This window comes from Rhynchophorus ferrugineus, unplaced genomic scaffold, assembly GCF_030347505.1.
Source record: "Rhynchophorus ferrugineus isolate W39M unplaced genomic scaffold, kcgeb_rfMv2 rfM4, whole genome shotgun sequence".
Lineage (NCBI taxonomy): Eukaryota > Metazoa > Arthropoda > Insecta > Coleoptera > Curculionidae > Rhynchophorus > Rhynchophorus ferrugineus.
Genome location: NW_027472583.1, coordinates 15,982,650 through 16,010,593, shown reverse-complemented (window position 1 = coordinate 16,010,593; position 27,944 = coordinate 15,982,650). Strand labels below are relative to the sequence as shown.

The window sequence follows — 27,944 nt, the reverse complement described above, 5'->3', positions numbered from 1 at the left end:
ATCTATTCCAATATCTAAGTTTTTCGGGCATTTCCATGTTCTTCAATTGATTGTAAATTGTTTCTTGTATTACTCTCAACAATTCTTCGTGCGATTTACGTGGATAATTATCAAACAATGTCTTCAAATCCCATTTTTTTTCAAGTTGTTTTAGCTGTCCAATACGCTCTTTGTCTTTATTGTCAAAATCGTGCCACCAAAACGTCAAAACTAGTATTCTCGTATTGAAATCGATGGAGTATGGTTGTCATAAGCTTCATACAACATTCGACAGCCTCAAGTCAACTTTCCTTCAAATTTAAGTAAAAAAGTAAAACTTCCATCAAACAATATTTACTCGGTACAAATTCGGACATTTTCAATGCACTTAAAAAGTGTTTAGTTCACACTTCGACGAAATGACACATACTGAAAAGTAGGCTTCAGCATGGAGTTCGTTACTAATTTACTCGATGCGATTTAATACATAGTAACACCATCTCTTGTAAGTCCTTTAAATTGAATTTATAGATTAATATAATATTATACTTTAAAGTACGAAATTTCACATTTTGGTAGCGTTGAATGAAAGTGATTGTTATCGTCGATCACGCGAAAATTCATTCACTTTGAACCTTTCGATAGTGCCTTGAAACGGAAACTAATAAATCTTTTTCTTGCACGAAGTGGAGTAGCTGTCAACGTCTTTAAAGATTCGTGCTAGCCGAGATTTTAATTTTCGATTTCTTATCAACTGTAACGTTTATTTTAAAATAGGGCGTTTAAATTACAGCTATATTATCCTTATATTTTATTACCCGTAGACAAATCAACATTTTGTCATGTCTGCCGACTTTTTTTACTGTGTAGCATAATTTTTAACCGACTTGTAAAAAGGAGGAGGGTCTATGTTCGATTGTATATTTTTATTAATGTATATTCGCCGATTTCTCCGTCAATTGTGAACTGATTTTCCAAATTATTTTTTTATTCGAAAGAATTCACTTCCGAGGTGGTCTCCTGGAGTCAAAGAGGATCTGATGGTAGAATCCAGAGAAATCGAAAGAAATCACAATAACTTTTCATTGTTGTTTCGTTAGAACATTTGTCAAATCACCCAGGCTAGGTAACGGACCCCGGAGCCTGAAGTGTTACTATTTTTAATCATTGCTGCTTTAGTCCTATTTTTCCTCGTAAGGGCTGCACTTTTACATGGCTTACTCATTGTAATACTTACTAACATAACTGCGTAATTGATTGAGTAGATATTTAACACTAAAAAGAGAAATATAAAATATTTTTAACAAAAAAATTGAACTGACTGTAGAACGAATTTTACTATGTGGACGTAAATAAAAAATATAAATTAGTTTTAAAGGATATTTGTTTATTTTAGTTACAAGAAAATATATACATAATTAAAACAAACATCATATAAAGTTCTTACAAACAGCAATAAATCAATTAAACTAAAAGTAAACAGGTGGTAAACGTCTATTGAGGAAATAGCGGAATAGTTCTGAACTAGATAAAAAAGTACCTGAGCAACAAATTTTCGAGAATAACAGTAAGATACAAAGAACTTTAAATCAGCCGTATAATTATTAAAGGAATTATCGGCCAGATTGATTAACAACGGCGATGATGCTGATAATTAAAGCCAATTGACTGGTAATTGAATTTGTACGTCGGTCTGTTGAGTTTTAAATGCCGATAGTGATAACAATGCCTAAACATGTCATTAGAGAATAATGATAAAAGACTTTAAGAAAGAAGAAACTTTGCTTGGATGAAGTATGACATGTGAACACGGTACAAAGGGATAGCACGCGACGTACCAGCTTATGTCCTAACACCAACAATAATGATGTGCAATGTGATCAAGGGATAACGCGCCAGATCTACTGTCACTAAGCTGTATTTTTAAAATAAATAAACAAATATACAATTGAACAGTACTGTTACTAGTTCCACTAACTTCTCCAGCTACAGCTATGATGGACGTGCAGTGCGTACAAGGGAGAAAGCTAAAAGCCACACGCTAGATACGCTGCCATCGAAGCCAGTAGAAACCACTTTCGGTGGCGTTTATATATGCTTCAAATTATCTATAGATCATAACAATACATAAGAAACTTTGACCACTATGGCACTAGCCTCTGGTTTATAAAATAGCTACAATTTATATATACAGTTGCAACCATAAAACTATTACCTTTGATTTATAGTGATTATGAGTTATAATAATTAAATAAATAAATAGCGGAGAATGTTCAGAATAAATTGATAACTGAATAGATAAATTAATAGCTAAATAAATAGTTAAATGAATAGAATTAAAATAAAAATAAAACTGAAATACTCTGTGAAAAACTCAACATTTTGAAAACTCGGCTGCATAAATGAACTTTCATAGAGCTCGAAAAGTTATTGGGCATGTTAAGTTATCACATTTGGCAAATGTAGTTCGAGGAGGGGGCTAAACATGTTGCCAATTATGGCAATAGTTTTTGGTGCTGGGTGTCTGCAAGGGTGGCAGATCCCAATGCTCTTTTAGTTTCTTTACCGGTATCTCAATTTCCCCAGAAACATAAAACACACCAATAAAATATCAAATTACCCTTAAAATATTATCGATGTTTTACCATTAACGTAAACTTTCTAGCGGTCGTTCCTAGGATTTCCAACTCCTCGAACCACGAGTGTTTCTTTTTGTTCGTTTTTTTAGAGCTGAATTTAAAAAAATATATTAAAAAATAATTTGCTTTTACATGACTTCAAAAAATAAATGAAAAAAATCTAAAGCATAAACAAATGAATTAAAAACACACAAAAGAAAAACAAAACAAAAGTATTCAAATCAAACTGCCCTTGAGTGTAATATTAGAATAATTTTAATCAGGCTAATATGGCTAGTACAATCAATAATTTAGATAACAATCTAAATAAAAAATAGTTAACATGTTGCATTAGACTTTGGAATATTCTGTTCGCTACAAAAAACCATAGGTTATATTTAAAACTTAATAATAATAGCATGTCAAAAAATAAAATACTATTTCATAAAAAGTTCTATCTCAATCAAATCGTTGCATTCAACCTGAAAAATAAAAATGCCATATCCATTGAATACCATAAGCAACTGTTTCGACAGTATTGTTGATATGTGATTTTTTGCAATATCATACAATAGTGTAATAATAGAAAGTGACGGAAATTTGAATTAAAATTATTTTTATTAATTGATTCATATTATGGTTAATGTACAACTATTAGGAATAATATATCAAGTTTATAAAAAATATATTATATTTAGTATTAGATATTTATACAATAAATTACGCAATTATTTTATTTAATATTACAATGGGTATACACCAAATAAAGGTGCAGTCCGTATGAAGAAGAATAGGAATAAAGAAACAATGATTAAAATTGAGATGATTGATAATTATTGAATATTGTCCCCGTCGGTAATCGAACCCGCGACCTCCGTTTGGGAGCTAAACGCTTCAACCATAGAAGCAGTTTTCTACAATATTTCTACGTGGTCTTATATACTATAGTAGCTGCTAATTGGCTTTCGCACCGAGCGACTTCACATCAGCTGAGCAATAATATTATACCCAAATATATGATTATTTCAGGTAAAAAATATTTGAAAACTTTGTACGTGCCTTTGAAATTTAAGCATTTACCTTGGTCCCCCTCTTCTCCCCAACAGATCCTGAGTTGGCTCAAACGAGACTATTTCAGAAGTGTACTTTTTCGAATAAAAAAAGAATTTTGAAAATTGGCCCAAAAATGACGAAGAAATCGGCAAACATACATTAAAAAATGTATATATATATAGCCGAACATAGAACCTCCTACTTTTTCGAAGTCGGTTACTTAATTGGACTAATAAAACCAAGTTAATAAATTAAATAAGATATTCTTGTGAAAAATACGTTGTTTTGGCTCGAATGGAAAAAAGAAGTGCGAAAGTGGTTCGATGATTGGATGACGGCCAAACCAGCATCGTTCTTGGGACATGGAAGGCGCTATGTTTCCAGAAAGGTTAATATATTTTGTACCAATTTAGCTCAACAATTTTTTTAAATCAAAATTTTAATAGAATAAAGGCAAGTATTTAATATATTAATATTTAATTTTTTAATCTATATATTTGTGGCTTTGCTCTCATTTATAAACTACGTTTATATATTTGAGGTAGGAATACGTGTTTGAAAAATCAGGGCAGCGGTGAACTTTCGAAAACTTTGGCAACAGCAATAAACATTCATTTGAAATATTCAGGTTGTAAAACTAGTCTTTCAGGGCTTTATTAAATTTACAGCTTCACTGCTACTCGACACCCCCTAACGAACTGCGGCGAAACTCTATACCCATAAAACTCGAACACTAAGTTGAAAATCTATTCCCTTGACCCAGCTGTTAGACGCACCGAAACAAAGGGCAACATATTAGCTTTATAATTTAAGCAATTAGATGAACAGCAGGGCCAATAGTAATCTACAACTCAATTTATATTTAACAAAATGTTATAACAGGTCAATTGAAAAGTCCATAGTCATAAAAAACCATAGTAAAACACATCTTCTTGGCAAAATTAATTTTTTTGTTGCAACCTTATTCCCTTCAAGGGTGATACGTTGATATAGCGACTCTAAAACTTTTCGATACCATTTTTGTAGCACAATTTGTCCTTTGACTCAAAATAGGCCTCATTCATTCGAAGAACATTTCTTCCCAGCGAGCATCCTTTTGAGATTTGAGAACAGGAAATAATCGCTGGGTCCAGATCTGGAGAATATAGTGGATCAGGAAGCAATTCGAGGCCCAATACATGGATTTTGCCATCGTTCTCACTGACTTGTGACACGGTGCATTGTCTTGGTAAAGCAGCACTTTCTTTTTCTTCAAATGCGCCCATTGTTTGGCGATTTCGTCCTTCAAACGATCCAATAACGCTATGCAATAGTCGCTGTTGATGGTCCTTCAATTTGCAAGGTAGTCAATGAAAATTATTCCATGTCAAAATAAAGAAATCCCAAAATACAGACGCCATTACTTTGCCAGCCGACTGTTGCGTTTTCTCACGCTTTGGAACGGGTTTATCGTGTGCAGTTCACTCGGATGACTGTTGATTAGACTTCGGTGTGAAATGAAGGAGCCATGGAGTCATTCATGCTCACATATCGACGCAAAAACTCGGATTTATTACGCTTGATTATCTTCGAACACTGCTGAATCATCAACTCGTCGTTGTTTTTGGGCAAAAGTGAGCTCGCGCGGCACCCACTTTACACAGAGCTTTCTGACATCCAAATATTCGTGAATAATATGATGTACACGTTCACTTAATATCTTCAGAGTGTCTGCTATTTCATTCAATTTCAATTTACGGTCAGTCAAAATCATTTTGTGGATTTTCTTAATGTTTTCGTCGGTAACAACCTCTTTTGGGCATCCACAGCGTTCATCGTCTTCGGTGCTCATTTCATCACGTCTAAACTTAGCATACCAATACTTGATGGTTGATTATCCTGGGGCAGTGTACGAGTTTTTGCTTCAACCGTATTGTTTCCCTTCAGAAAGCAATATTTTATGAACACGCGAAATTCCTTTATATCAATTTTTGTCACAACAACAAAAGTTGCTGCACTAAAAATGTAATAATTAACAAACTAATGATCCGACAGCTAACGACTCTAGACGCATCTTTTGAAGGTTAGGGCCAACTGCATTTAATTCTAGTAGCACCATCTATGTGTCAGGCCGGGGACTTTTCAATTGACTGGTTAACAGTATACATATATACTGTTAACCAGTCAACATATTTTATACACTATTACATACACTATTATATACAACATTATACATATATATATATATATATATATATATATATATATATATATATATACATGTATATATATATATATATATATATATATATATATATATATATATATATATATTCCAAAGGTAACAAAATCGATTTAACTCTTAATATCTACAATAAACTGTATATACTTTCCGAACTTTAAATTGCAACATTGTTTATACGACGAAAAACGTTCAGTCGTTAACACTTTTCAGCTTAAAATCGATTCAAACATTAAGCATCTTAAACGGATAACGTTTTAAAACAATTTTCAAAGTAGAATCGATAGAAAGGGCCCTGACGGAAAACCTTCTCCAGTTGCGGTATTTTTGTCGGATTACGTTTTAAGAGGGTTACCAACCGGCTCCCGAAACGGATAAGAGCCGCAGGAATTATATAAATATCCGGTCTGGAAGCCAGGCCAGAAATTGGAAAAGGGTTGGCGAACGACAAAAACGTAAACTGAACCTATTAGAGCGGTGAGGGTAAGCGATAAGTGCAGGGGTGGGTAAGATAAAAACACACAGAAGCCATATTTTTCACCGAGGTGAGCCTTAATGGTAGCCTAATGGCGAATTATATCCTGCAGGTGATTCCAGTACTTTTTCAGGTGTTGTATTTTCCTTCAAGCATTATCTGTTAAAATGTATTATTTAATTATTAAAATATTCAATTAAAAATTAATTTTACCTAGATGTTAGATGACCCAGTAAACTTCGCATCCCCTACATCAATCTTATAAATTTTTTCTCGCAATTACTTCACGTTTCCTCGTGATATAAACCTTTATTCGACTCAAATATATGTAATAATATAGAAATTTCTTCAATAATTTTATACTACGTTCGTTTCTGCATTTTCGTCACTGAACGAATTTAATATTCTACATAACATAAAAAATTAATTAATGATAGAAATAGACATAGACAATAGACTGATTTTCAAGAAAAAAAAATTAGAAAGAAAAACTTGCTTTTGATACACCTTGTATAAAACAATTTTTGAAATAACACTTTATTGGGAAAAGCATGTTAAAAATAAACGAGCAGAATTTTGTGATGCTCAAAAAAAATATATGGCTGCTTGTGCGACAATGCAAATTAACACTATAAAGTGTTATTATACAAGAAAATCGTGAAGTGAAGTGTGGACCTACGGTGTGCAATTATAGAGTTGCACAAAGTTCAGAAAAACATAGTTCTACAGAGTCTTGTTGATGCCACATAATACAAGGATCTAAAGGGACCAACGGTTAGTGAAGAAACTAGACAGTTTGCGAAACAACATCAGGAGAGATCGGGTGAATATAAAAACGCCAATATACTCCAACTGTCCTACAGTTGAAGTGTCAGAACCCCACCAAGGAAATGTAGTTATTTTTGAAAATTGTTGGAGTGCACCAGTGGGAGTACTCCATCAAATATTAATTAATTAAGTTTAGGTCTGAATTCTAAGATCCAGACCTTAAGAAAAATATGATGAAATATTTACCAGATATTAAAAATAACTAGCTGTACAAATGTGGCATGTGCTTTTGAATAAAACAAAATTCCTTAGTTTAACATGGGTCTTAATCGAATGTCTGTAGTATTCAAATAATAATTTGTTGAAATATCGAACTGGCTCTAATTCGGATTAAAGGAGAATATTCTATAGTATAGATTCTAATTTTAACGTGCCATTTTTTGTATTTCATAAAAACGTTGTTTTGTCAAATAACAATTGGAATTCAGTGAATCGAAATAATTGAAACCTATTTTTACGTAATTAGGTTTCACATCAGTATCGCAAATATCAATTATTTATCTGTCCCTTGACAAAAAATCGTTTCATATATTTTTTATAAACACTGGCAATAGCACGGCATTTGATAATTCCTCATTCTACATTCTATTGAGCCGCATCAATCAAAATCTATAAAGATATATTCTAAAAACCGTATACATTATAACTTGTTTGCGAAAAAATAAAAAACGTAAAAGCTTCTTACAAGTTTGTGTTTATTATGCCAACATACCATTTTATGTATACTTTCTTTATATTTTATATTATAAAAAAAATATTCAAAAGCGGGCTTGTATATATAAGACATATTATACATAAAAATTCTGAAAAAATTATCGACCATAAATACCTTAATATTAAAAAAAATCGCCAAATATATTCGTTACAGAGATATTGAGAAACCGCGATGTTGAAAAGGTTCGAAATGATATTTTCAGTGAATTCATGTAGTAGCTATTTTCCTTCTTTTTGGGATCTTCCCCTTATCTAGTCACAGTGTTATCAACTGTTAAGCCGTCTGAAAGTTCCTTTAGAGTTTGAGCTGAGTGTTTGTCTAAGTATTTTCAAAGCCGTATATTTATATATAACTTAATAATACTTGAATATATTATTAAAACTATTCTGAACCAATTGTAAAAACATCTTAAACTAAAGAAAAATATAAACCCAATGAATTATGTATATACTATTTGTTTAAGCAAATTGGGGTTTTCCCAACTTATTCGCCAGTTTTAACCCGCTCTAACTTATAGCCCTTCACATACTCCAAATTTATTATTTTGTAGAACTTTCGTCTACAATAATATCATCCAATTTAGGTGAAAAGAACAGTTATCATGTCGCGATATCAAGCACTGATAACAAGTTCCATATTTCAGTATGTCACATTCTCATGGAAAGTCATTTTTTGCCCATATTGAGATCTACGCTCTATTTCCCTCATAAACTACCTCACAATTTACTCTAATAAACCTGTCTAAACTCTTTTTTTTCCTTAATATGCTTGAACCAAGAAACAATATGAAACTCCACCAAAATGTATTAACTTACTCATGTTTCACTCATAATAGAGTAAAGAGAATAATTTTAAAATATTATGTTAATGTTAGTAAAACTTGTTTTCTTCCAATTAGCCAATATATATTCTTACATTTCAATTCCATTACTTTTCTTTTCTTCTTTATATGTTTCTTCCAGCGAAGTTTTGCATTAAGATTCATTGTGAAATATTTAGCGTTGTTGCTATATGGAATGATTGCTTCTTTACTACTGTCTCTGACTGCTATAATCGCAGTATCAACAGCAAATGTAGCCATCGTAATATTCTCCATGTGTGGTATATTACAAGTGTAGAGTAGATAAAGCATTGGCCCCAGTACACTTTCTTGTGGTACACCTGCTTTAGCTTCTTTTATTGTAGAATAAACTTCTTATTAACTTAGATTAGCCCTAAACATTCTGGCTGTAATGTACAATTTTAGTAGTTCGGTGAGTTGTTTTGGTAACATTTTCTGTAGTTTATGAACAAGGCCTTCATGCCAAACCTTATCATTGGCTTGTGCTACATCTAAGAATATGGGTGAGCATACTGTCCTCTTTCATTAATGAAAATTATGTAGTTAGTTTGATTTTAACCTATATATTTTATTCATATTTTTCACCTAAAACACATATTGCAAAAGGAATAAATACACCAGGCTGATTATAAGAATTATTTTATTTATAATAATAATTATTTATAATTATTTATCTCTTGACTTAGTTGTTTAATTAAAATTTTGTAATTAAATTATTTATATATACAATATTATTATTTATAATTAGCTTATTTATTCCACCTTGTTGTGTTTGTCGCCGTTTTCCTCAAAAACCGACGCAACGTTTTCGTCAAAGGTGATTAATATGTAGAAGATATGATTTAAATTTTTATTATTTTAAAGATAAACTTTAAAGTATAGCAAAAAAGACACTCTAGTAGAATAGATTTCTTAATACTAACTCAAAGGCCAAGTATCTTTGTCTGTTAGATGCTTCACAACCCTTAATGTATGTGGCTGAGCGTTGGCATACAATAGAATCAGTTTTCGTGTCTTACTCGCTCTTGCTGGCCTTTTTTGCAACAATACTTTGTTCAATTTATGAGATTGACATCGGCAGACGTTTCGCTGGCTATATAGGTGGGTGTCCTGGATTAACCCATGATTATTTACGGTTGGAATTATCCCAATAAATCATAACCGAGCAGCATCATCATAAGTCTCTAAAAGTAAACGAAAGTAAAAAAAGCCGAAAATGTAATTTTCAGAGTTCCATAATTAACGTAGGATAGGTTAGTTTGTAAAAAGTTATTTACCTTTATAATTGGCATTTCCATTAACGTGCGTGCGTGCACAACTAATTTAAAAACCCTTAAAAACTGTTAACATAATGTAACAAAGCAAGTACACCTACGAAAGACTATTCGACGACATTTAATGAAAATTACCATCTGGTAAATTCCGGAAATTTAAATCAAATAGATACAATAATACGGAGCGGCAGACATCCCGAACCCCGAACATTTTCAATTAAATTTTCAATTATCCGGTATTTATAGCGACCGCTTCAAAAAAGGAACAGACGAACCGGCGTTTCCTTTTAATCGAACGGAGACTGGAAGTATTCCCACTCTGTTTCAGTTCATATCAGATTATAATGGCGAGGACCACCACTTTACCAAAATCGGACCGGGAGGTCTCATAAATCTGGAGAAGATCTATAGGACCCAGGCCGTCATGGATCATATCTCCCTCTGTCATCAGCATTACCATACCAGAAATCGGCTGAGCCCTAACATCAGCCTCATAGATTACTTGAAGTTAGTATTTCGTTTGCTTCCATCTATATTACATAAAATGCGAATGTCGTTTTCTAGATCATCAGCTATAAGCGAACCTAGAGTATTAGCAGCGTCCCCTCCACAAAATATCGAACTCGATGGAGAATATGAAATAGATGTAGATGATTATCATCCGGTACAGCCGTTAGTTCACGATCACGGAGTCAGTTTTGTTTGTTTGTCATCGCCACTCACCAAAATTGATCAACATGTGATGCAGGTAAGTTCAGTACTAATAATTTTGATGAAAAGTTTCGTGTGTTTTTGAAAGAATTCTAGGATTGATTTTAAAATCACAATTGAACCCAATAAATTACGCTGAGATGGCGTTTGAACATTTTCTCGAAAAGGAATCAGTCATCTATATTTTCAGTCTTTTAGTGCCATTTTCCATTTATTCCATTATTTCCATAACTTGTGCAGTACACCTTTACCAAATTAAATAATAGGCCCACTATCCTATTCAGTTAAAATGGAAGAAAATAGCTGAAGTATAAAAACTGAGATAAAGTGTTATCAATCGATAATTCACTTTATCCGATATTACATACATGTTATTAGAATATCTTTTTCAATAAGAGTGAGCCGATATTGAATTGGAATAAAATAAGTTGTTTATTAGACATTAGCGAAAATATTTCTTAAATGTATATATATATATATATATATATATATATATATATATATATATATATATATATATATGTGTGTGTGTGTGTGTGTGTGTGTGTCATTTTAACGTGTCTTGTTCTGTGTTTTATTAACACGTTTTGTCAAATAACAATTCAATTACTCTATTCACGTTACCTCTATGAGAGACAGCTATATCCTCAAATAGTTCATGCAGGAGGTCCATCATGGTGTCCTCCATCTGGAATGTTACGGCATTCTGCTGAAACCTCATGTATCATTGTAGTTGTTTATCATGTAATGGCGTTCAAGTTGGACCAGAAAATCTATCATTATTTTTCTGTAACGTAAGCGTTGACAGGATGAAAACATAGCATAAAACGGGTCTCATTACTAAAGCTAATTTTTCAGACAAATTTGCGGTTCCAAAAAACACTTCTTTTTATAATAAAATTTTAATCATTTCGACATCCTGTTGATTTGTACAATTTACCATTAAGATTTGGCATCATTTATCGAGTAATAAACAACAATTTAAACAGACTCTAACTAGACACTATCAATATCCACCAGCTATTGTTGAAAAAGACTACAGTATAATAACAAAAGCTTCATGAAATGAAATATAAACATTTTTAGTTTAATAAATGTCAAAAAGAGCTTGATGCACAAAACCTAATACAACACCCATTTATATTGAAAAGTTTATGATTGATCCACTCGAAATTTGGACACCACTTGTGTTAAAAAAAGATTGAAATGTTTGTATTGAGCGTATTACTATTTTATTGTCCAAAACTAAAACCGAATAGTTGATGAAAATTTAAAAAGCCCACATAAAATCCAATTTTAATTCATGAACAAATCAAGTTGACCTTGACCTACTTTAATTTGGGTCGTCAGCTAACGCTCACTATCGATTTACAGATACTGCATCACGGAAGTACGGTGGTCATATGGGAAAGCCAAGAAAACCAAACGCCTTCCACCATCAAGGGTACCTTCCTATACTTAAGGCTCGACCGATCCTCCACGGTTCTAACATGGGTGAGGCCCAGCTGGTCGGCCCTGAAAGCCGGGAACACCAACGAGAACGATCCGTTCTCGCAGGATTTCAATTTGAGTTTTAACCCCGAGGACACGTTGGCGCCTGGACTGCTCACCAAGCTCGCTCTACAAAGCACTAGTGAACAGAGTACCATGACGACTTTAGATGATGGGTAAATATTATATTAATAACATATGGCCTATGTTAATTATAGATGTGGATACAGATTTCTAGATTTGATGTCGATCAAAGAGGTTCATCTCGGAGGAAGAGACCAAGAAAAAGACGCGGAACTGGCAATAGTGGCCCGGAGATATGGACTAACACACGAACCAGGAAATGAATGCGCTTTTACTATCCTACATGGAAATGGCCTTAGCGATAACAGGCTGCTGTACGTCGTTTGCCCTCCTGCAGAATGCAGGTAAGGTCGATAAAATTTTACTGCTGCTTATTTTTCTAACGCGAAAAGCTCCATAAGGCGAAATTATTAAATTGTATTATTATTAGACACTCTCCGAAATAATATATTTTTATATTTTTGGAACTGGCAGTTCAGTATATTGCTAAGCAGTAACATACACAAACGGTGTAATAAATAGTTTTATTACCGTTCTCATAAAAACACCAACTACATCCTCCTTGGTAAAATGTTTCTAATAAATCATATTTTAATACGCCTTTTGGTTATATTACACGTGCACAGTCTCGTATAAAGTGGACCACCGAATGGAATAACATTTTGTATTTTTAACTAATTTTTATTTAATTTTAGTTATAATTCTTAAATCTATATTGTCTAAGTACTAAGATAAGTAATAAAGATTTTTAACATTGGTCCTCGATTGAAAGTTATTCAATAAATTCTGTATATTATTCTGCGGAAGAAGTACCTTCGGTTATCCTAATAGATAGCTTTAAAATTCCATATATCCAGTAAAACTTATTCAGTACAGCCATACTATATCAAGTATTCTTCTTGACAATATTCTTGACAAAATTGTATTGCTTTTGAAAATAAAGATGTCAGAAAATAGTTTTCATAATATTCTGTTTAATTTAATGTATATTTTAAAGTCTCCTTTTACCAACTATGGGTTTATCAGAACTGAGCCTAAAGTTTAACGTGAGCTCCGAACCACGGCCCTCAGCATTAAGCCTACCGACTGGCGAGTGACCAACTTTAGAAATCATCCCAGAAGACATCCGGTCTTACCCAGCCTGGTTACTGGCGTAACTGGGATCATTTTCCTTGTCAGATTTTACACTCTTGCCTAGTACATTCACAAATTTTAAACAATCACAAACATAAATTTACGACCATTCTCCAGCAGGATTCGAACCCGCGGCTATCACAACAGTAGGAGGACCGTCCCATCGCCTTTACCACTGCGCCACCAAGCCCGCGTATATAATATTATGTTGTTTACATCCAAATAGGAAATAATACAGTGCAGGCCCATCTAAAATTATGTGATTAGTGCTTAAGTAGAGGACAGAATCAGAATTGGTTTGCTCGCTTTCTTTTCGAAATCTGCAATGACGACTACATATTTATTTTCAAAATATGCACCAGATGTAAACTATTTTGTTTCTTTCTTTTGTTACTCTAATTAAGGTAAATAATATATAATTTTTCTTAAGGGTATATGTTTTGATGTTTTTCACTTTTTCTGCATAATAGATGTATACACTATTTCGAAAAGAGGATTAGTTTCTGTCGGTTGTAAAATAGAATCAGCACCTAAATAAAATCTTACATTGGCCAGAAAGAAGTTGACAAAGAACATATGTAATTGGTTTTTCTGGGAAATATTTGCTCAATTTGCCTAATTGGCTATATCATTTTATTCATAAATTTATATAAACAGATTTTTGTAACGGATTGGGAAGAAAGAAATTTCGGTTATTTTACGTTTTCATAACGAATTTATTCATATAAACTTTACATACTAATCAATGATATACATGTGGCTTTAATTAATAACCTTTTACCAACTTTCTTATAAAACCATAATTTCATTACTGTAACACTATGCGATAAACCGAATGATTTTCACAAACCTTAGTTTGAAATCATCTTTACAGTTTCAGACAGTTTTGCAGAGACTAGAATAAAGTCTGGACTATGCGACTCTGTTTTTAGTTTAACGCTAGCTGAGGTAGTCTCTTTATAGATGCTTCTTCGTTTTTGCCCTCAGCTAATAGTGTTGTATCTATCGTAGTTCCCTCGAGTTTTAGTATGTCACTAGTATAAAGCAGATGAAGGATAGGTCCTAGAACATTGCCTTGAGGCTTTATTTGTGTTTTAGTTCAGAATATTCTCCTTCGTGTTTAATACTGGAGTCTATTGGAGATATATGATGATAATATCTCTACATACTGCTTTGCCAAAATTTTTTTAAGTTTAAATATCAAGCCCTTGTGCCAAACTTTATCCAAAGCTTGTGCTACCCCTAGAAAAACTGAGGAGCATATTTGATTTTCTTGGAAAAAACGCTGAATGATATCTATTATTATGGTTCTATGGACTTTTGAATTCTTCTATGGCTCGATTTTTGAATGGTTTTGTCGGAATCTAAACTGATAGTCCGATATTAGACTGGATTTATTCTCCTAAGGAATATTTTCTCGAAAAGTTTCAACACAATTGTTAATAGAGAAATAAGTGTATATGATTTGACATCATTAGGTACTTTACCAGGCTTTGGTATTATAATTACATCCCCCACTTTCCAGTAAGCACGCACTTATTTTACTCCAGAAGCTGTGCTTAAAATATAAGTAAACTTTATTATGGCTTTTCTAGGCAGTTATTTCAGGATTTCTCTAAAACTTTTTGATTTTGAGACTTTCTTGAATACAGGTTTATGCTTATCTCATTAATTATTAGTTATCTTGATTACTGATGTGATAATTTGTGATATTAACCTATCACTTAAATAGTTATGAGGTGGTTCGTCTGATGGCTATTGGGAATATACACTTTAGTTTGATGTTCATCAAAGAGCTTTACTTCTTGTTTATTGTCTCTGGACCATGGTCCATTGTTGCTTCTTATAAGTGGTATAGATGTTACAAACTAGTAAGGTGAATTCGTATTTATAGAGACTCCTCCTTACTCACCAATCTTCACTCACTTCATATTAAGTGTTATTTTAGAGTTTCCCGAAAAAGCAGCTGAATGTATTCCACCATAAAGTGAAAGAAAAGAACAGTTGCTAAAGTACTACCGCAACTAAAGATAATGAAACTGTATATAGATATATACAAGTGCTGATTTAGTTAATGGTAAAGTAGAGAAATGAAAGCAAATTTAAAAAATTATACATTCCACAATTTTCAAATCAACTGTACCAAATTGAAAAGAAAAACCACTGATCAGAATCACTTGTTTTCGGTAAATTAAACCTAAGCAACAACCGCAAAAAGAACCGAATTACAAAAGAAATGTGTATGTATATTGCATTAAAAAGTTTACAAGTATACAAATAACTGTTTCGCTCAACTTAAACTCGGAGCTTTATCAATTTTCCACATTAAGAAGTTCCACGCCGACTTTTCCTTTGACTAATTCAAATTAAAAGTTGAGACTTTGGGGCTTTTCACTCGAGAGATCCGAAAGAATAAAAGGCCGAACTTTTGCCGGAGTAATTTTTAAGGATTTTCCTCGAGCTCGCAACCGAAAAAAAATGACTCTATTTCGATGTTCCTTATCCTTTTGTTCCAGGGTGTGGTACAGCGGCCTCTACTGGCTGATTCGTGGAATATCTCGCTTAAACTCTCTCTGTGATAAACGTTTGTTGTGGTTGAGGGAACAATATCTGCAGCTGTATCACGAGGACGGATACTGTTGCGGCCCATTGGCAGCTGATGCTATCCGGGTAAGTTTGTTAGGTTTTTACTTAGTAGCTTTAGAAAATGTTTTTTTAATTATTTAATTATTACATTGTTAGTAGTCGTTTCCGACTAACCTACATTTTGCCTTTATGATTAGTAGTTCGGTGTGTTGTTTTGGTAACATTTTCTGTAGTTTATGAACAAGGCCTTCATGTCAAACCTTATCGAAGGCTTGTGCTACATCTAAGAATATAGCTGAACATAATTTTTTATGTTCGTAGGCTTTTTCAAAAACATCTGTTATTCTGTTGACCTGCTCAATTATTGAATGCTTGTTAATAAACCCACACTGTGTTGGTATTAAGCTTTTTCTCACTTCAGAAAAGTAAAAAGGATTGTTTTGCTTCTCGGTTCTGCGTCATTGTATTAACCACTATGTTATGGATAAATCTTACATCAAAAGTTCGATATATGAATCGAACTTTTTCCGGTTCAGTCCTAGTTTTCCTCGTCCAATTCACTTGATGACCTGAGGTCACAATGGAACAATCCCACAATAAAAGTTCGACATCCTCGTTCATAACCCTATAATTTTAATATCGATATATTACTTTGCATCTTACAGTTCGATACTCTCATTTACAACTATCGATATATTTTTTTAAATGTCGAAAAATGGATCCCAAAATATCGATATATTGGCATTCCTACATCTCATCTATCTCATATCCCTCTACATGAATCTGTTGTTGACACTGGGGATGTGGCATCTCTTGAACCTCAAGTGCTGTTGTCCTCTTATTCCACTCAGTGTCAATGCCAGCTCGTTTGTCTCCTCTGATACTTTATGCTATAATATTTTCTGCTTTACTATGCGTTCACCGAGATCCATATACATATACATGTTGATCATACTTTGGTGAATATTGAACTTATTCCTTAAAGCCTTGCTCCAAAATCATTTCAATGTTTCTATACTGCGGTTGCTAGCTGTACTCCATAACTGAATGCCGTATGTCCAGATTGGCTTGGTGATGAATTTGTATACCATCATTTGCTCTCATTACTTAAATGAGAGTGACGAATAATATGACTAGTAACAACATTATATACTAATCAGTATAGTTAGTTACAACTCTGTCATGTCTCTTTCAGTCATTTGGTGGAAGAGACTGGTCTTTAGCTGGCACCAAACCCGGTAGCAATCAATCTGGTGAAACATCTGGCGCCCTGCGCCGGGAGGTTTCAATGAAAATCAAAAAGAAACAGATTCTGAGCAATCAGGCCTTTAAGGTAAGTAAAGTAAGTATCAAAAATTATATTTATTTATTATCTTTTATTAATGTTTATGTTCAAATAATATAATAAAGGAGATATTTTATTTTACTATGATATGACATGCTTGCATGTATTTTTCTTTCGGATCACCGAATCTAAACTTCTGGAAATAGTTCATTCATCAACTCAATTTGAGCTAAGTTTTCGCCCAATAAATCTTGCAGTTCATTATCTTCGAACTTGTTTTACCCTCTATGCTTTTTTTAGGATCATCATAAGAATCTCCACCTATTAATTGTTGAAACCAAAACCAATTCTTCGAATATGATGGAGCAGCCTCACTATTATTGTTTAAAACTCAATAATGTACAGATAGCTATTATTTTATGTAGAAAAGTTTCGAAATCATCTAGTTTAAGAACTAGGTGAGATTAAAATTGACATTTTGCATTTTCAGCAATAAATATCGGTGATCAAAATACATGCAAGCATTTAATACATATAGGTAAAAGCAGTTTTTGAAAATTAACATTGGATGTTCTGAATGTCAGCTTATTTTACTACTTCTGTTCAATAAACATCGAACATCGAAAAATTAAAGCCTCAAAAAAGAATTACAAATAATAGTATTTTATTTGGAGAATTACCAAACCATCTTTTGAGACGTATATTTCAAGTAAAAAATATGTGGTATAAAATTTCATTTATATGGTAGGAATTTTCAAATCTGCTTCCATTTTAAAACCTTTTAAAATACTTTCTTCTTAAAAAACTATAATTAAGCTAGAATAATGTTACCACGTTTTTGTAATTATATTGGGCACAATTTTAATTAATCTTACATATTCTGAGCTAAAGCCAGACCTAGACATATTTACCACAAGCTGCATTTTATCTAAAACTGTTTAACATCCGATCTGAGATACCCTTTACCTTTCGATCCATCAATTTTAAAAGGTTTTGTATACAAAATATAATAATAAACAATTTTGTGCTATGATTTCTTCATACATCGATACATTTTATACATTTGTAGATATATTTTCTTTTTACATAGGAATCTTATCAATATTCACGATATTTATCTGATCAAAAACAAAGGTGTCTTACTGTTAGCAGTAATTTTAATACTACAAATTATTTAGATCAGTAAGCAATAAATCTATTTTTTCAAGGAGCCAAATTGGTTAAAGCTTTTGACAAACACCAATAATATGTATAGTAGGTTGAATGACTATACGTGTGGCCGTGCAGCATTTTAATCAATGCTATTTGTTTCTGCTCTTATGTCCAACAGTAGCACCAGCCACTAAAAATATAAGAGGTTGACGTGTCTGGAATCCATATGTTTATTTATTACATATATCCATATATACACACTATTTTTAAGTGTCGATCCAAACATCCTCTACCAGTGGTTTAATTTAGAACATATTCCTCATAAACATCCAAAAAATAAAAATGGATTAAAATTCCCCACGAATTCACTTTATAAGAAACGCAATTTAACAATTTTAAAAAAAGTCCCGCAAATTCCGCTGAATAGCAATAATTGAACGATTATTTTCAGTAAATATTGTCACTATTTCTGCTCGTTCTTGTAGCGTATATTTATCCATATGAGAATGGAGGGGACGAGAAAATTTCGACGTCTACGCAACAAAATGGTTAAAGGGAAACTGAGCTAAACGTTACATAATCGAGATGGCGCGCAATCAAATGGTAGCGGGACTTTCGCCCTACCTCATACTAGAAACTAAAAATATTGTCGAGTATATTATTGTATATAAAATTAAAAAACTTAGATTCCATCTGTTATTAAACATATTATGGATGCATCCAATATATTCTAATATTTAACTTTAATATCATACAAGCATCCTAAACTTCGATCGGTGAACTTCTACCCAAACAGTTATTTATATTCAGTATGCATCTTGTTTTTTATTTTTTCATTTTAACCGAATCGCTGTTTTCGATTCAATGTTTTATCCTGCATTATATAGACGGTGAATTATTCGCTCATAATAAAAATGACTCTGGAAATATTATGTCCTGTTCGGGTGTAAATTTTACGAGCATTTTATCATAAAACTGCTTTTACAACCCCATCGGCTAGTCGGATTTCCCGTAAAAATGTTTTAAAGAATTTAATACTTTTACTGGATCATTTATTGTTTAGGACAAAAGTCTGAAATCATCGTTTGTGGAACCAGCCACAATGTGCATGGAGAGCAGCTATTGGCGGAACCCCACCCATCACAGGCAATCTACTCCTACCACTTTCGGGGCTGAGCATCAACCGGATGTGGCGAGACACCATAGTTTAGGCCAATTAGCTTATACGTCATCCAGTCAGCCAAAATTTGATAGGTGATGATACTTTTAACATCATTTAATTTTAATCTCATTTAAATATCAGACAAAGTCATTCAGCCCAAATATATAGGTCATTTAGTGATTTTAATGATTAATTAATTACTCTGATGAAAATTCTTTTTGAGGTTCTGAAACAATATATAATATACGACGATAAGATGAAAAGTTCTCACTCTCTAATAGAAAGATAGCAATCCAATTAGCAAAAAAATGCATGCTTCGTGCCTTACTGCACGAGTTCTCTCAATAAATTTCTCTACTAGAAATGTTTCAGTACTAGCTTTAGTAGGCAAAAGCCTACTGGGCCTCTGTTCCTTCCATGCAAAGTCTTAAAAAGTTCGTAACTGAATCTAAAGGGGGCCGAAGGCGTCTCAAAGGTGACCCAAATGGAGGACGCAACCACAGCGGAAACCATCAAAAAAATGCTTGATATCTTTTTGGTCTGTAGGTGAGTGAAGGTGAATATTATAAATGAGGCTCTAGGGAAGAAAGAGTCTTAAAGTTCTCTACATGGGAATCCCACCGATTGTATGCAGTGATTTAACATCATGGATGAGACAAGGTCCAACACCACACACCAAAATAGAAAAAGCAACCGAAGCATTCGATGGTAGCCAAATGTTGAATCTCCGAATAAATCTCTACATGATATCTGAAAGTGGATGTGAGAGGGATTTTATTAGTTGTTTACGTTTAAAAAGACATAAGAATTACAAATGAATATTACTCCTAACTTCTTAACGATCTTTTGAAGATTTTGAGATCTTAACGAAAATTTGCAAGAAAAAGCCTGACTTGAAGTAGAAAGAATCATATTTAACCTGAACGACATGCCCGAACACAAGAGCCCTTTAGCGATAGGAAAACTGCCGGCTATGGTATACGATTTGCACACGTGCTTGACCACTTAGTCTATTTTTCTGATTATGTACTCTCAGACTTTACAAGCTTTTCTACTCTCAAGCTTGAAATTTTTTCTGAAGGCGCTTGGCGTCCAAGAAAGAAGTTCACTTCCAAAGAGGAATACTGACGTAAGAGAAAGACTGAAGTAATGGTGTCAGGGGAGATTATGTAGAAAAATAAAATCATATTTTCATTATCAGGCCGAGAAATGTTCAACTTAACCTTGTATTTTGAAACATCCTAAATCTTACATGAATAAATAAGGTTTCATATACATAATACTTGTATATTCCTCATGAATATTACAGAGTAGATACAAAAAATATGATTGTATAAGTATTATGATATTTACATGTTTTTTTAAATTACATATCACGAAAGAAAAAAACTCTCTATATCGCAAAAATAACACAGGCCTGAAAAAAATCTAAAAGCTATTTAGGTTTTGTGATGTTTTTGGGTACCTTGACACATTTCTTGACAATTTGGATAAATGCATTAAACAAGTTATTAATATTAAAATAAAAGAGAATAGTCTTAAAAAATATGATTTTATTTACAAACCATTAACGATGCATATTTTTTCTGGTATTTTTTCTCATATTATCCTTGCGTTCGAAAGGAATCGTTCACCTTACGACCCTTCACTCACATCTCACAAATTTTCCCGAAAATAGTCGAGGTGAGAATGAATAAAATGTACTTTTAAACTATTTAAACTCCTTTTTTATGATTTGTTTATAGTTCTTTATGATTTTCTAATATAGCTATGAGCTCCTAAAAAGCAGCCCACCCTTCTTTTTAAAGATCCATCATTGTCGTGATGAACTGTAGATCCGTTAAAAGCCGTTCAATATTTAGGAGTCTGGGGAAAACTCCTTCCATCACATTTGCTTCTGAAGAACTTTAAAACTATGTATTCTCATCAATCTCCAACTGATTTTTAAAATTGCATTATCAATCCCAACTTTATGTGCAGTAGTAATAAAAAAACTTTATGCAAATATCTCTTGACAGGTTGCAAAGAATTCCGCGTGGAATGAGGACGTTTTTTTCTCCAACCTTAATCTCTCGACAGCCAACTCTTTTTGCTCCAGTTATTTCCTCGGTCTCCACTATCCAATAGACAACAAAATCATGGGAATTTGGTAAACCGAACTTGTCATCCGAACAACATTCATAAGATTCTAAAATTTCATGTTTTTATTCTATTTACCATACTTTAATTTGCGAAGAACCAATTCCAAGTTCCTCCAAGCCCAGAGTGACCTACAAGAACGAAACACACAAACAGTCCTTGTGAAACAGAACAGAGTCTTTTTGATGAATGTATGAGAAGGTGTCATTGTGCTGTATCGTTAAATGCGTTTAAAAAATCCTAACCTCCTAGAAATGTTTCTATATTATTTTATTTTTCAGCATACCAAATTTCATATAAATTAATTTATAGAATAGATTTATTCATAATTTGTAGTTCAAACCAGATAAAATAAGTTTTTTAAATAGGTATAGAATTTCTTTGTTATCCATTATAAACCAAACTAAGTAACAAAAGCTATACAGTAATTAAAGAAAACTAATAGCTGTTTCTCAATTACAGAGACCGGCATGGCTCTACGGAACATCTTTGGCACGGCCGACATCCGAGAGTAGGATCAATTTTATACGATACTCAACTAGATTTTATAGATTTTGTTACACTGTTTCGTTCGTTTAGGTAAGATTTACCACTGCCGTTCAGCAACCATTATCGTTATTAAGAATCCTGTTGTTTTATTTTCAGCTTATTAATTCGTAAAGATCTTAGGGACTTGTTCGAACAACTAGCAATATCGTATAGAAGCATGGCTGTGAATGCGTCGAAAGTGAACGGAGTCAAAGCAAAAATGCCGGAGCAGACTACTCGCAAGGCCTCCAAATTCGGTAAGCAACATACTTGCTAACATTCACATAAATTCATCGTAAGTACCTTCGTTAACTAGAAATCAGATACCAAATGTTGGAATTAGTTGGTCGCATTTTATAAAGAATGGCGTAGGCAATATAACAGTCCGTTTTTTCCAACCACTTCAAGTTTTATTAGGTGCTTGCATGTATTTTAATAAACGACAATTATTGATAAAAATGTAAACGAACACTGTATCGATGTAACATGTAAATATGGAGGGTTTGTTCGCCATCTAAAATACCTACAATAATAACATTGCTATTTAGTGTTATTAATTTATACAATAATTATTAAACAATCACAAACATACATTCATAACCATGCCTCAGCAATATTCGAACCCGCGACTATCGCAACAGTAGGTGGACCGTCTTGTTCGCCTTTACCACTGCACCAAACATTTGTGATTGCCCTAGGAAGTGTGCAAAATCCGACAAAAAAAAATGATCCCAGTCTCGCCAGTAATCAGGCTGGGTAAGACCGGATGTCTTCTGGGATAAGGATTTTAAAAAACGTGTCAACCATCACAAAAAAATTATAACGTGTTAATAGCACAGCTATATCTTATAAAATTATTTTAATTTTAAAAAATCCTTTTAAGAACATATTTCTAAAGATTTAAGTTTTGAAAATATAAAAAAATAGATATTTTGAACTTTCTAGACAAGAAAACCCGCCTACATAAGCTGTTTCTTTACACTAGAATTTACATGAGTCTGAAAACGCGTATCGAATTTAATGTATGATTATTATACTATCAAATTTCTCTGAACTACATAACTATCATTTTATAATATCATATAACACATTTCTGAACTTTCTATGCATATATATGGTATGTGGTTCAAAAGAACTAAAAAAAATGATGGCTCTCTTTGAAATGCATGTGTCTTTTACGCCGTAAAACTTTTATGACGGAGGGAAACCAAATAAAAGGTACAGCAGGAAAAGGGTAGCATTCATTTTTGATTTTATTTTACACAGAAAACAGGTGCAGTTGCTTCCGTTTCATATTTTATATATAAAAAAGGAAGTATTCCTTTTTTGAGGTTATATTGCTTTTCTTGCCAGATGTGTAACCATTTTCCAAGTAAGTTGAATTGTATATCAGGTGTATATGAAGCCAAAAAAATACTATTCCCATTCAGTATCAATTAATATTCTATATAATACCGATACAAAACTAATTCGAAAATGTAACTAAAATTAAAATATGATTAAAAATAGGGCTCAATCAACAAATTACCAGAATAATTACCATCACCAATTACCTGTCAAAGCTCACAAAATGGAAAATAAACTAGTTATCTAAGAGTATTTAGTAGGATATGTTAAGTTTGTATATATTAATATTAGTGCTTTTTTTCTAGTGGTTTTTAAAAATATGATGTATGAACAGGTACTAGATTGAGATAAGGAATTTTTAACTAATTAAAGGAATTTTAAAGCTGTTTTAGACAATATTGTACATGTTTGAAGTACATATAAGCTAGTACATGAAAGATATAAAGTTACAAGAGGTATCCAAGCATACAAGCATACACAAAAATACTATTCCCATTAAGTATCAATTAATATTCTATATATTACCGATACAAAACTAATTCGAAAATGTAACTAAAATTAAAATATGATTAAAAATAGGGCTCAATCAACAAATTACCAGAATAATTACCATCACCACTTACCTGTCAAAGTTCATAAAATGGAAAATAAACTAGTTATCTAAGAATATTTAGTAGGATATGTTAAGTTTGTATATATTAATATTAGTGCTTTTTTTTGTAGTGGTTTTTAAAAATATGATGTATGAACAGGTACTAGATTGATATAAGGAATTTATAACTAATTAAAGGAATTTTAAAACTGTTTTAGACGATATTGTACGTGTTTGAAGTACATATAAGCTAGTACATGAAAGATATAAAGTTACAAAAGGTATCCAAGCATAAAAGAAATTTTTTTTTATTCTTTGTGATTCCACAATCTGCCCTATAGGCAATAAGTATTTCTTATGTCTATATTATATTTACATGGCATGCAGAAAATCACTTCATTAAGCGATCTTCTGTATAAAATATTATCTTAATTAATTAGTCTTATTCTAAAGTTTACATATGTCCAGTAATCAGATCAGGTGGTATTAAACGTTTTAGTCTACGCACTTCACTATCACGTCGCATATTTAGCTGATTAGCGAGTACATTGGAATGCACTGACATTCTTCCGAAGTACTTCACACCAACACGTTGAATTGCACTCGTTATAGGTTCTAGAGGAATATCACGTTGTATCACTTTATTTGAAATATAGTACGGAGCATCAACAATGGCACGCAACACTTTATTTTGGAATCGTTGAATGATGGATATATTACAAATACGCTTGGGTATAGACTCAAACAGCATCACCTTGTTATCTAATGATAACTTGGATTTGCGCCTGATGAGCCAATACATTTGATATGATTTCAGTCGAAGTTGTTTTCGTTTAGAGCGTATGTGCTTCTTCCAGGTTAGGCATCGATCTAAGCGCATACCAAGATATTTAACTTGCTCTGCTTGGGGGAGCTGACGATAATTGATATTCACTGGTGGACATGTTCTTCTACGCAGGGTAAACTTTACATGGGTGGATTTTGTTTCATTGACTTTAATGCGCCATGTCTTCAACCATAATTGGATTTGGTGCTGTGACAAGAAAAAAAAACAAATGCAAAGGAAATACAACAATAATATACATGCATATACACACACATAAATGAACGTATCTATGTTGTTACTTCAATATTGAATATACCATATTTGTCAACAACTTTATTTTGTTTCTTTCATTTTCATTAATGTTTTTAATACGTCAGCGAAAAGCTTTTATTAATATTATTTTCAGTTATTTAAGTATTTTAATAAGGGTATATTTAAATTTATTAACCTAACAAGTTAAATTGAAGCAACATAATAAGTAACAATTGATAATGGTTTGGTTTTAGTCTTAAGCCAAGTTTTTCAACTTTCATTTCCATTACTTCAGTCCTAAAATATTAATAATAATAATATCGCTATGACATTAATTGATTTTTAAAGAGAAACAATATTGCTAGCTAAATTTACTTCTCAACGAATTGCGACAATGTAACCAAACTAAATTGAAATATTATTAATTTTAAGTGCATCTAAACACAACTAGCCAGTCATATAACACATTGGCTGAAAAGTCCCACTAGTTTTATCGCATTCACCCCTTTTTCATTTCGTACTAACCTTCAAAAGAAAGCTGTTAAAATTATATTCTATATTCTACTCATAAGCTTCTGAGTTATTGTGCCAAGAGTGACACTATTTTTGTTATTTTTGTGCTTCTTGATGGGAAAAAAATACCGTTCTAGCGAAGCAATGGCTTGAAAAGTCATCAGAAACAATAATAAAACGATGGTTTTTCTGACTTCAAACGTGGTCGTAAAGACACCGATGATGCAGAACGCAGTGGACATCAAAATGAGGTGGCAACACCAGAAAACATTTAAAAAATCCACAGAATCGTTTTGAATGATGGAAAAGTGAAGTTGCATGAGTTAGCCAACCTCGTAAAGATATCAAAAGAATGTATTGGGTTTATATTTCATAAGAATTTAACTCTGAGAAGGTTCTGTTTAAAATAAGTGCCGATTTGCTCACTGTTGCTCAAAACAACAACACGTTGATGATTCTGACCAGTGTTTGGCAATGTTTAAACGTAACAAACTGGAATTTTTGGGCGATAAGAGACAATGGATAAAACATGGATCCATCACTTCACTCCGGAATCAAAACAATCGTCATCTGAGTGGACAGCAAATGATGACAGTACTACATCTTGGTCAGTCTTCCCAGTTTATGCCGCATTTATATGTCTTCTGTTTTGCCTTTAGTGACTACAGCATCCATTAAAATGCACACAGATTAAAATGTTTTCATATGAAAAAGTAATTCTAATGTTGACTAGGTGACTAACACATTTCTATATCATGTTTTAGTACCAACGAAATACATTTTTTTTAATGTAGTTGCATTTATTTAGAAATTAAATTCAAAATACTGAAAATGCTTTTATGATCACATATATTCTTTTTTATGTAAAATTTCAGTATCCAATTAATTTAACGTTCAGATTTAATTTACTGTCTCGCCATTTTTTTATATAAATTTCATTGAAAACTCAATTGTTGAGCCATTTATTAAAATGCGAACACTTTGTTAAAAAAGGCTATACGTTTATGTTGCCGTTAACAAATGGAACTTTAGAGATGCTCCGCGAGATGGTTTTTTATCGATTTAATTCCACGTAAAATTAAATCAAAAATAAAAGATAACCTGCTATTGCAGTACCTTTTATATCATTTTTCATATCGTATAAAAGTTTTACGGCATGTGTCGACTGTCTCAGCCAAGAAGCAACTAAATTTCGTCTCGAATTTATGTGATCCATTTACGATACAGACTGTTATTTTTAAAATGCGATAATATAGTAGGACATATCCAACATAAAAATAAATAAGGCGAAAATTGTTTAACGTAAGCTTTTACATATTTTTATTAATGGCAAAGTTATGTGAAAATTGAGCTGGTTGTTTAAACTAACAATAAGTCTTATCTTAAATAAGACTATTAACTGATGAATCTAAATTCAATATTATACTGAATCGGTCTCATTAGTTTTTTGGAAAAACAGATGAATTCAAAAGAAAACAACAATATATGATATGATTATAATAAAACAAGCAGTGCTTGTATATAATTAACAACTGTCACTAACAAAATGAACACAGTGTTACTATATAAATAATTGCTATCTAAAAAGCAACTAAGTTGCATCGTGATAGTTACAGACGATGGACAAGGCCTTGAATTGTACTGGTCCTGCCAACAGAGCGTAATTATATACAAATATACTAATGGAAGCATAAATCAATGAGTTTATTTATCTGGTTGCTTGGAACTATCCCAAAAGCTTCTTGAAAGTAACAGCACGATTTTTAGTGGGATAATACAATCAAGTTTGTTTTAATTTAGTGCACACCCACACCATTGTATTTAAATGAAAGAACGAATACTAGCTAATACTACAAATAAAATAGCATACAACTTGCCTATAACCTCTAATCGCTTTTCAAATTATCTAAATACTTTTCAAAATAACTTTAATGTTATATTTAAGTCTGATACAATGAATATACAGTTACCAAAGTACAAATAATGACACCAATGTAAATATTAGACCTTTGAGGTCTTAAACAATCAATACACTAATGAAGAACAAGCATATAATATAAACCAACACCATAATAAATATGAAGCCTACTTATATGAGAAAAAAAGGTTTAACAAAAAAATTGAAAAGACTTAAAAAA

At 32.4% G+C, this 27,944-nt stretch overlaps 1 protein-coding gene across 3 annotated transcripts in view; it reads left to right on the top strand.

Annotated features, from left to right (window-relative positions):
• The window catches only part of LOC143196665 (1-phosphatidylinositol 4,5-bisphosphate phosphodiesterase epsilon-1), a 187,608-nt gene that overhangs the window by 140,437 nt on the left and 19,227 nt on the right, over positions 1-27,944 (top strand). For 2 of the 3 annotated variants that reach the window (XM_076404543.1, XM_076404546.1), the window contains exons 7-15: positions 10,333-10,511; positions 10,569-10,752; positions 12,090-12,382; positions 12,437-12,634; positions 15,941-16,094; positions 17,206-17,352; positions 19,511-19,701; positions 22,211-22,327; positions 22,394-22,533. In XM_076404543.1, the coding sequence (XP_076260658.1) occupies positions 10,333-10,511; positions 10,569-10,752; positions 12,090-12,382; positions 12,437-12,634; positions 15,941-16,094; positions 17,206-17,352; positions 19,511-19,701; positions 22,211-22,327; positions 22,394-22,533 (1,603 nt within the window). The remainder of the gene's footprint in view (positions 1-10,332; positions 10,512-10,568; positions 10,753-12,089; positions 12,383-12,436; positions 12,635-15,940; positions 16,095-17,205; positions 17,353-19,510; positions 19,702-22,210; positions 22,328-22,393; positions 22,534-27,944) is intronic. The other variant, XM_076404544.1, reaches the window with a different exon arrangement.